Below are 11755 nucleotides of genomic sequence, written 5' to 3' on the forward strand. Positions count from 1 at the left end.
AAGAAGTGGATAAACATTCGTCTTGAGTTTGGGTGCTTTTCAGCGAAGGAAATCCCAGTGGTGATTAATGTAGCATTGAGCTGCATTTAGCTGCATTGAGATTAGGCTGGTTTAACATGTCCCTAGACATGAAGAAATGCAGGCTCAACAGGCCACAATTACTCTGCAGCTTGTGATTCCCTTACATAATAAACGGACAAAATGATTCCTATTTGGTGTGTGGCGGCATCGTGGGATTTACGTGTAACTGCTGGAAACGAGCCGTGTGCAGCAGCAACGCCTGTGGCTGGGGAGAGGGGAGTGTGTGTGGCGTGTGGAATGTGTGAGTGCGGAGTGTTCAGTGTAAGAGTGAGACTCACAGCTTCTCCTGGAATAGACAGCCCGCTAGATCCTTGAGGGCCAGGCAGACCCATAGGTCCTGGCAATCCTGTATCTCCACGCGGTCCAATTGGACCCTACCAGAGAAACAAAGACAAGAGATAAGAATCAATTAGACCTGGAACGAATGTTGATATTGAGATCTCCAGACTGAAAATGGCAGTGCAGTCAAATATGCTACTGTTGCAATCTCTGGAAGAAGGCACCAGAAACCGTGGAATGCCTACACTGTCAAACCAAGCCTCCCTGAAATTTCGAGAAGACTAACATACTCCTAATAAGTGAATTCAGATGTGTTTCTTCCTCTTCAAAGCCATGAAACTGTAAACAGTTTCTCAGTTTTCATCAAGAGCAGAAAAAGCTTTAAAATATCCCACATTCTCCAAACTGTGTCAAATGCCAGGACCACTTTAGGACTTGCCTGCCGTCGGTTACAGCCCTGCAGTCCTAAAGAGGGAATGTGAGAGGTGAGGTTAGTGAGGTACTTACAGCCGGGCCAGTCTCTCCTCTTTCCCCCCGGGGACCTTTGCTACCGGGTGCGCCCTGGTGAAGAAAGATCATTTGTCAAGTTAACACAGGGAGAGAAGGGAGTGTCCAGAAGCTCTGACCCACACTCATGATGGATACTCCCTCCCTGGGGGCTTCATAATCATCACTGTAGTTTCCTTCTGGCTTGCCCTTTTAAAATGAAATACAAGCCAACTTCTATTGTGCAGTGTACAGTCAGTCCTACATAACGAATGCATGTCAGAGGCAACTGTACAGTACATAAATCAAAATGGGTCAAAAAGAGACTTTCCGATCGGCAGATCAATGAGTTCACTAGAAACCCTGGCCTGCAGCATAGAGATGGAAGGAAAACAAGTCCTAAATGGCACCTCATTCCCCATGTAGTGCCTTATGGGCCCTGATCAGAAGTAGTGGACTAAATAGGGAACAGAGTGCCATTTTGGAGACAAACAGAGAGTGTAGTGGGTGTATCTGGTCCTTACCACTGCCCCCTGTGTTCCCTGGGGTCCTGTGCTTTCCGAGGTACATGTGCAGGCGTTGGGGAGGGACGGGCACTTGGACTCTTCTCTCTGATAACAGGGGAGGGAACAGACAAAGAGACGTGGTGAGCTGCGGTAACTAGAAGGGCTAAAACACAGACCCATTACTGACTGTAAGTCTCTCCAGATAAGAGCGTCTGCTAAATGACCGAAATGTTATGTAAATGTAAGCAGAGGAAGGGTCAGGAGGTTACAGAATAATACGGCTTATTTTGATTGATGAAATGTTATTAGTTTGTACCAGCAGTACGGTACCTCTCAAGGAAGACAAACCGATGAAGTACATGCTCACTAGATAAGAGCAATATTTTATAGAACAACTCTAATCAGGCAGATGTGTTGGCATGCAACCCTATACAGCCTGAGTTTCCAGGAAGTCCATTGTTGTAAGCCCTACCCACAAGACATGAAACACATTAAAACACATTCTGGGTGTCCAACCAACAGAAATTGTGCAGCTCTGATTTGTTGAAACAGAGGCGTGTTCTTGGATATCTCTGGCGGAACAATAGAGAGAAAGTCCAGATCAAACAGGGGCATTGTCTTGACAGTTTGGCATTGTTTTCTGTTGGATGTACGTATTGTTGAAGGCCGTTCAAAGTTGTGATGCCTTTACAGTCGATGGCCGTTGCTTCTCCGCCTACCGGCCGGGATCTGGGGCAGCGTATCTGCAAATCAGCAACACTCTCTCCTTGACAAAAGGTGTTTGAAGCTGCAGCTGGGCCATTTAAACACAGTCATGGTTCTTTAACAGTCAGGACAAGAGACCATAATTATAGAATGGCCAACTAGGATTGTAAAATGAATGTGTCTCACAAACATCCATTGAGAGTCTTCCAAGAGTTTGAATAATCTAAGAAGAAAAAAACAGAGATTTCCTGTTCAAACTGATTAACCTTTTCTGCTGCCAAAATGTGCTCTGTACTGGAGGCACTTTTTCATTCAGCTTCGACTTTTACATATTAGAGAGGACAACTGCATAGGGGTGGTCAGTCAAGTGCTAATCATGCCATACTTAGCTGCTCGCCATTCCCCTTTCCATAGGTTGAGTGAAATATACTAAGCCCTCTGTCTGCACAGGATTTGACCATTGGGAATCAGATTTGCAGGGATGCAGTTTCACTTTTACTGCATCTGTTATACAAGTTATCAGGACAGCGTTAGAATCCAAGACACAGCTTATAAAATACAGGCTTGTTTTTCCATTGTTCCTCTTCACGTGTTCAGGATGAGGTAAGCATGTCCTAAAGCAGAGATGTCCGATGGATATGCATTTGTTTACTGCCGTGTTAAAAGATGAGACAAGCAAGATGCATTGTCTAAAACGCACATGTGCACACATGCAGACACACACAACTGGACTTGATCTCAGTCACGGACACTCATGCCAGGCCGAAGGCACACACACTCAGAGGCTCAACGGGTGTCAAGAGGACTATGGATTTGGGGTCAGTGAAGATGCTTACAGACTGCTCAAGCTGATCCTAGATCTGTACCGTGGGCAAATTTCAGCGGAGGTCCACTGAGGCTCCTCGTACTCACCATAGACGGAAGGTCACAGCATCTGTCTCTGCTCGTCCAGCCCAGGGTGCACACTATATCGAACATCTGGAGCTGGAACTGTGGAACAGAAGGAAAAAAAAGGAAACTTACATACTTCCTCCGCATCCCAAAATATAAAATAAGAAAACAAGGAGAACGTGCAGACAGAGAGCCCGCGGAGCATCAGATAAGGATAACAGGCACATTCCACTTGAGATGCACTGTGTTGGAGGGAGTGAGCTTCAAGGCTTCCTCCTGTCATAACAGCACTCAGATACACAGGAGCACTAAAACCGTCATGCTAGTAGGCTTGTAGGTCCATATCCTTTCATGTTGTATGACAGTTCACTTACAGTTGCAGATTCACCCTTGGAGCCAATGGACTTGGACATTTTGCCAAGAACTTGATAGCCATCCGTGGACGTGTTTCCAGCTTCCTTAATCTCCTTCTCCGCCACCTCTTGGCAGTCGAGGTTCAGCTTGACTTTGGTGGGGGAAACAAGGAGGTGGAGCTGCAGACAGAAAAGATTGAGAGTTGTTACATTCTTCGTCCAGGACATACTTTCGTCTAGGACCCGTCTGCTGTCTATCCTAAAACTCCGCAAATCATTGGGTTATCTGGGGTTGGCAACAGAGCACAGAGAGACACAGGGTGTATTTGGATGTGTTATTTCCTCTCCTTGATGTGTTGTGCCTTGAATCTCTCCAAAAGAGATAGGCCAGAGTACAACAACAAGAGCAGCACACAAACATGATGTCAATGTGTTCCGATGATGTACAGCATCCTAAAAGTGCACACAGGATAAGATACGCTCAGGATAAGATCATCACCACAATTCCATCGATGTCATCTCCATCCACTGTTAAATACATAACATTAGTCATATGTCATATCATCAGTAAGATTTAGCGAGTGTGGTAGAACACAGTAGGAAATGCCGGATCAGCTGTTTGCGTGCCTACTGATTTACAGAACACCGCCATCCATTCATCTGTCTCATTTACTTTGCGGTGATGGGTTTAAAGTGATGTGGTGCACACCATGGATGAGTCTTTCCACCACTGTGTTTCACAGAGTCAATGTACACACTACGTCGCTCGTCCTTACTCAGATCGACCTCACCACATTTTCTTATGATGTTGTTTTGTGGCGCGACATAAGAAGTGCTCCCTTTCTACTCTTTCCCTATATTGCCAAACGTTCAGAGGCTAGCTGCTGTTCTGGGGAGTTCAGCTGTAGCCCAGTAACCACATTCTTACTGAGCATGCAAAATTATACTGTACAGTACCAAGCCATGGAGTCAGCCCCAGAGATTTGACAACCACACACTGTTTAATTCATTGTGGTCAACAAATGTACAGCTATGTTTAGCCGACCGCGAGCAGAGGAAACTCATATCTCAGGATTCTTCTCGGAGAGCGTGCAGACAGACAGCGGAGCACGCGCCGCAATTTATGGAAACTGTGAGTCTGTTTTGGACGGCAAGAGGGTAAATAAGGTAACGGTACTGTGAGAAAGCAACTCGGCTCAGGGAAATGACATCATCGTCAGCGCTCTAACGTGAAGAAGAAATGCAGCACCTCTAGGAATGCTCTACACAGCCTCAGACTGTCTCCAGTTTAAGACCTCTGGCTGAGCGATTCAAACACAGCAATACAACAAATCACCTCGTCGCCTATCAAGAATCAGACACAGTAAACCTTCGACCCTAAGAAAAGGGATACCAAGATGCTATCGTAACCAAGAGGCAAAATGTGGTGTGCAGCAGGCAGCACCGTGAAGATGGCATTCCCTGTGAGCTCACTGATGTGACATCCACGTTACAGATGTTGGAGTTTCCCTTGACCTCTGGTCAGTGACTGGGACAGATTATACAGCTCCTCCCAGACCTTCTACCATCATATGACCATATCCTCTCTCTCTCTCTCTCTCTCTCTCTCTCTCTCTCTCTCTCTCTCGCTCTCGCTCTCGCTCTCGCTCGCTCTCTCTCTCTTCTCTCTCTCTCTCTCTCTCTCTCTCTCTCTCTCCTCTCTCTCTCTCTCTCTCTCTCTCTCTCTTCTCTCTCTCTCTTCTCTCTCTCTCTCTCTCTCTCGCTCTCGCTCTCGCTCTCGCTCTCGCTCTCTCTCTCGCTCTCTCTCTGACATGACCATCGTCTAACACGTATTAGCCTTTTCATTCACAAGTCTTGGGTGTTCTCTATCCATTCGGACTACATATGGTTTGCGTTTTGCTCACTGACTCAAGCTTCCATGAAACCCATATGCCTTTATTTGAGTATTATTTGGTACAATATGCATTAGGTTGTTATTGTATTATCCAAACACAAGACGGTGGTTTTTGATAATGAATTAAATGTTTGATACGTTCAGCGTGGTGAAAAGCAGAGTCCATACGGTCAGGGTATGTCAACACTCATTTATCATCTTTGTGGATATTTAAACGAATTCCTAACGACTATTAATCATGGTTTAAGAAACCGCTTTAGCGTTTGATTCCTGAGGGTCTGCTAAACCTACTGTATGCTTACCGTAATCTTAGTGGAAAGAAAGGGTTACTGGCGAGAGAACAAAGCATTCAAACTGTCATCAGAAACAGGCAAATAGAGATGGTTTATAACAGGCGTTTTCAAACTGGGTTACAGACTGTCTGCATATTGCACCAAATAGGTACTGAACGGGGTCCGCAATTTTTTTTATATATATTTTTTTGCTAGCTGCAACATAATAACACCATGGATAACATTTTAATTTCTCTGCATCCAGTATGAAGGAAGTTAGAGGTAGTTTCTAGCTAGCTTTAGCGCAATGACTGGAAGTCTACAGGAACAGTTTGCATGCTGGCTGTTCCTGTTCATCCGACTCTGGGGAAGTAGATAAAAGGCTCCAGTGCCAAAACCTCGAACTACCCCTTTAATATGGAGAAAATTACAGTAATAGGATCTAATTACCAAATGTTTTCTGTATAGAAAATTCTTAGGCTTATTTCCTGCAATTCTACACATTTTGTCATGGAGTGCAAAGAAAATGTTGCTATTTTAAAGCAAATTTTCTCATAATTGTATACATTTTGCTATGTCTAATGTGTATTCATGATATATTTGAGTGACTACAAATTACAACAATATCTATGGGCTAACAAAACTAAATTTAAAAAAAATTGTTCTAGAACTGGACACTTCTGACAAGTTATAAATAGCTCTCTAAGATATGTAATGACTAACACGACAAGAGGAAGTGATGATGCACTACCCAATTTCGAAATTGCCCCTTGTGCATTCTACTATTACAACTTTCAAGAGTAAGTTTAATACAGAATCGGTGACCCGTCCTCGTGCTAACCTCATTAGCATGAGGTTGTAAGAAACCAAAACAAATCCCAGGACATAGACATATCTGATATGGGCAGAAAGCTTCAATTCTTGTTACCCATAAAAGATATTAAACTACGTATATATTTTTAGAATACCATATTTGAAACTAACAATCAAATAAAAGCTAGACAGTCAGGGAGAATAATACAAATAAAAAACTGCATTCAGGGCACATGGCTATTGATTTTGTTCTAATGTTTGAGGATTTCTGTTTGTTTGAATTTCAGTACGATTTTCTCTAAACCACCAAGATACTTTTATCTGTCTAGCTAATAGACTATGTTTGAGTTTACACTTCCTCTTCCAATGAACTGTGGGGAGGTCAAAATAATGAAACTGCCTACCAAATCTGTCCATTTTAAAATGTTGATTACTTTTATTTGCCATTATCATTCCCCTGATAATAAGACACAATGTAATTGCATTTTTTACTAAGATATGATGGGGGTTCCTGGGTCGCCGGTTTGCCTGGGCAGGGGTCCCTGGACAAGAAAAGTTTGAAAACAAGTGGCTTATACAATAGTCACAGTGAGGATTTTTTTTACTGGCTGATATAATGGAATTGTATTTTGACCCAATATACACACAGGAGGCTCCCAATTCCTTGAGTGGAGCACATCTGTTAAACCTATTTTAGCGAGTTTTGTATCATCGGCGGTAACTAAGACCTTTCAAACGCTGAATTAGCAATTTCCTGACTGCTTAGGTCGAGGTAAATCAGCCTTGCGGTGAAGCAGTGCAACGCGGCTGTTTCAAAGCCCATAGCCCTCCTCACCACACAACACTTTCCTAAACCTGCCAGAGTTGGCTAAGAAAACAAACCAGGACATCAATCAAATAAGGGAGTGAGAGTCTGGGTTCAAGCTAGCCCATCTAAATTGTGTTTGTTTATGCTGCATATGCTGGCAGCAGGGAGAGAAGAGTGGGTTCTATAAGTCACCAGTTCTGTAACTGACACAGTCATCTACTTCTTAAAAACACATTATGCATTCTGCAAAGGAAAGTTTCAACCGCTATACTGACTGAGGGAAATTACAAGTGAAAAGCGCTTATACTACTCAATCCCTACTCATTACTGTCTGTCTGTGAGTCTGTCACTGTAAGAAGTGTGGTTGAGGCCCTGTCCCCAGTGGGAGCTGGAAATTGCCTAGCTTGCGTTCCAAATGGCACCCTATTCCTTACACTTTATTTAAATGTTTTATTTAACTAGGCAAGTCAGTTAAGAACAAATTCTTGGAGCACTACTTTTGAGCCCAGCTGGACAACACTGGGAGAGATAGTGCATACATAACCATGCTGGAAGACTGGGACAGATACAGCATACATAACCATGCTGGGAGGTAAACCACAGAACAGAGTCGCCGCCCCTACAGCAACGGCGAGAATTCCCCTGCGGTCGGCTACCAGAGGCAACAGAGGCAAGGCTTGCATCCAACATCCAGGCAGAGAAACGGCAGCAGAGCCAAAAATGGGATAGCGATAGATAAAGAGAGAGAAAGAGAGAGAGAGAGAGAGAGAGAGAAAGGCAGGCAGAAAAACCTCCCCCCAGCCTGGCATTCCACTGCCTCTCTGATGTAATTGTTTAATAGTTATAGCAGTGACCCAATATTTTCCAGACTAGCACGCCAGCAGCGACTAGCAGTACATTTTAATGGTCTCCGCAAAAGGACTTATAGATTCTAGTGAACGTTTGTGATAGCGTTGTGAAATGACTATGTCCACAGCCCCTATGAGCACACGGCTCTGACCTTATGGTAAATGGAAACTCCAGCAAGTACCAGCGGGAAGTACTTCCATATAGCTCTTAATGCACAGAGTATACACGGACTACCTATGGTTAATCTTTAGTGGTCTCCCTCCCTCAGGTTACAACTTAATGCACTAATCCAAGAGATCCAAGAGATCAAATATGTCAACAGAGTCTGATTTCTCTGCCCCACTTAGTCCAGTTTCTCTCGGGAAACCAACAGCCATCGAATTAGAGCCCAATGTGGTGTTGGAGCTGGACCAAACATGACCACTTCAGCTTAGCATGAAACCAGTCATTTGATTAGCTTCAAAGTCCAAACAAACTGGTAAAAGATCAATGGCCACTTCTATCGCTTGATTACTTTGAGAGGCTTTGATTACCATCAATAACGTCAATCTATGCGTCATGTAACATTGGGGTTTATACAACTTACAGCCAAAGACCATCTGTTTGCATGAGCAGACACTGTTCTGCAGAACACATGTCTGTAGCTGTATCAGGAGGTACACCTCCTGTAATATACAATGTATCAGGAATGCCAGGTATCCCTTCTCATTATCTGTGTATCCTCAGGACATGCAAGCTTACAGCAAGAAGAAAAGAGACAACTGTGATTGATGTGCCATATCTCAAGTCCAGTCGCCAAGCCCCTGAATGTTCTATAATCTGGCCATTAACTTCACTACACCCAGTATATTCCTCCAATCCCAACAGTCACGCAGACAGGCAGTCAGGGTTTACCTTGTGGAAGCTTCCATGGAAGATTCTCTTCACTTGGTCATTGTCGAAAGTGACCCTCTGGATCTCCCCCCTCGTATCCTTGTTATAATACGAAATCGTTTGGCTGGAAGCTGAATAGAGAAAAAAAAACGAGTTTGAGGAGAGAAAAGAAAGAGGTTACAGATAGCTCTCCAACGTCGCATTAGGACTTGGTGTCATGCAAAGCTCCTAAACTAGAAACAGGACTCCAATACCATTATCATCAATGGGCAGTTTATCATAAAGTAGATATGCTTTGTGAAAGCTGCATCACAAACAACATGGTCGGTGCTTTATAAAGGCCAGCTGAAGATAGCTTATACAGGATGCTGGAACCGGAGGGGGGTGAGTGTGGTTACTGAGGGAGACCAAAGCAGCCCTGTGCTCTGGAGCCCATTACGATCCCTTCACTGCTCCCATGAGAGAATATCAGACAGAACAACATAAATCTATCTACAGCTGCTGGATATGATATCTCCTCCTCACACAACCCTACTTCCTCCTTCCTCTGTGTCTGTGTCACAAATGGCACCCTATTCCCCATGAAGTGTACTACTTTTTGACCAGGATACATATGCTTCCGGTCAAAAGTAGTGCACTATGTAGGGAGTAGGGGGTCATTTGGGATGCTACACCAGTAACATCTTGTAACCCTCATTGTAAACCCTCTGTCCTTGACCCTTTCAAATCCCCCGAGCTACAGAGCCTTACGATCAATGGTGACCCCGACTTCAGGCTTGTCGTCCTTGGTGGACACCTGCCAGATGTCAAAGGCCTCGTTGGGTGTGTCCGGGAGGAGACGGAACATCATGATGATGGTGTAGGAGTGAGGTAGTCCGTCTGGGTGGATCTCCCTGTTCAAACCCCCACAAAACCCCAACAATAAGACTGACCATAAAAAAAAAAGACGAAATACACAATAATCAATTCACCATTAATATACATGTGTACAGTATTACTCTATGCCTATGAACCACCGTGATGTGGCTGATGTTTTTCCATAGAGTCGCAAGCAGAGGTAAAACTCTGAGGCGGAAGGTTAAGCTGACTGGAGATATACAGTATTTGATAGGCCTACTGTGCGGCTGATAAAACGCTGAGAGATGTACGGTGTAGGAGATAGACAGTGTAGTTGGATGTCTCGGAGCTACGTGGGATGAGTGAACCCAGCAGCACGCCAGAACTTCAGATTGAGCTGGAACACTGCTATAGGGCAGTCCATGTTCTGACATGTTGGGACCTGTTGGGTCAGCCAATCACAAGTGAATAAGCAGGACATTGTACATTTATTGACCTAGTTTAGAGGGGAATGGGGTCTAACATTTTGTCTGAACATAGTTGAGTATGACGTGTCATCTCCAAGTGCCAAACCAACGTTAATACAGTTTTTGCTGCATGGGAAAGGCCCACAAAAAGGTCATGTTTAAAAACAAGTAATTTCTTAACTCCCGCACTCCCTGCATTGACCGACATCTCCTCAGTCTTCCTGGATTCGAGCGGAGACACGCTTTCAGAGTCTGAGACTATCATTATAATGTGCTGCAACTCAATTATCCCTTAAATCCATTAGCTCACAAAAGTAGTGCAGACATACACTGCAAATTAGTGGATTCGGCTATTTCAGCCACACCCATTGCTGACAGGTGTATAAAATCAAGCACACAGCCATGCAATCTCCATAGTTCAATCAATCAATCACATGTATTTATAAAGCCCTTTCTACACTAGCCGATGTCACAAACAGACATCGACAGTAGAATGACACTTATTGAAGAGATCAGTGACTTTTAACGTGGCACCGTCATAGGATGCCAACTTTCCAACAAGTCAAGTTTGTCAAATTTCTGCCCTGCTAGAGCTGCCGTGGTCAACTGTAAGTGCTGTTATTGTGAAGTAGCAACGTTTAGGAGAAACAATGGCTCAGCCTCGAAGTGGTAGGCCACACAAGCTCACAGAACGGGACCCCTCACTACAGAGTTTCAAATTGCCTCTGGAAGCAACGTCAGCACAATAACTGTTCGTCGGGAGCTTCATGAAATGGGTTTCCATGGCTGAGCAGCCACACACAAGCCTAAGATCACCATGCGCAATGCCAAGCGTCAGCTGGAGTGGTGTAAAGCTCGCCACCATTGGACTCGTTCTCTGAAGTGATGAATCACGCGTCACCATCTGGTTTGGTGGATGCCAGGAGAACGCTACCTGCCCGAATGCATAGTGCCAAGTGTAAAGTTTGGTGGAGGAGGAATAATGATCTGGGGCTGTTTTTCATGTTTCGGGCTAGTCCCCTTAGTTCCAGTGAAGGGAAATCTCAACGCTACAGCATAGAATGACATTCTAAACGATTCTGTGCTTCCAACTTTGTGGCAACAGTTTGGGGAAGGCCCATTCCTGTTTCAGCATGACAATACCTATGTGCACAAAGCTTTGGTCCATACAGAAATGGTTTGTCAAGATCGGTGTGGAAGAACTTGACTGGCCTCCACAGATCCCTGATCTCAACCGCATCAAACACCTTTGGAATGAATTGGAACGCCGACTGCGAGCCAGAACTAATCACCCAACATCAGTGCCCGACCTCAATAATGCTCTTGTGGTTGAATGGAAGCACAAGGGGCCGGCCGCCTACAAGGGGCCGGCCGCCCAACAACCTGCCCGCTTGACCCTATCCCCTCCTCTCTTCTCCAGACCATTTCCGGAGACCTTCTCCCTTACCTACCTCGCTCATCAACTCATCCTTGACCGCTGGCTACGTCCCTTCCGTCTTCAAGAGCCGAGAGTTGCACCCCTTCTGAAAAAACCTACACTCGATCCCTCCGATGTCAACCAACTACAGACCAGTATCCCTTCTTTCTTTTCTCTCCAAAACTCTTGAACGTGCCGTCCTTGGCCAGCTTCCTGCTATCATC

General features: G+C 44.7%; 1 protein-coding gene across 1 annotated transcript in view; it reads right to left on the reverse strand.

Annotated features, from left to right (window-relative positions):
- LOC111973367 (collagen alpha-1(XII) chain-like) overlaps positions 1-11755 on the reverse strand; it is a 101403-nt gene that overhangs the window by 7862 nt on the left and 81786 nt on the right. Inside the window, exons 61-67 of the mRNA XM_070446482.1 lie at positions 9561-9703; positions 8832-8941; positions 3323-3481; positions 2970-3047; positions 1371-1457; positions 868-921; positions 360-455 (exon numbers count right to left, since the gene is read on the reverse strand). Of these exons, the coding sequence (XP_070302583.1) occupies positions 360-455; positions 868-921; positions 1371-1457; positions 2970-3047; positions 3323-3481; positions 8832-8941; positions 9561-9703 (727 nt within the window). The remainder of the gene's footprint in view (positions 1-359; positions 456-867; positions 922-1370; positions 1458-2969; positions 3048-3322; positions 3482-8831; positions 8942-9560; positions 9704-11755) is intronic.

Source organism: Salvelinus sp. IW2-2015, linkage group LG14, assembly GCF_002910315.2.
Source record: "Salvelinus sp. IW2-2015 linkage group LG14, ASM291031v2, whole genome shotgun sequence".
Taxonomy (NCBI): Eukaryota; Metazoa; Chordata; class Actinopteri; order Salmoniformes; family Salmonidae; genus Salvelinus; species Salvelinus sp. IW2-2015.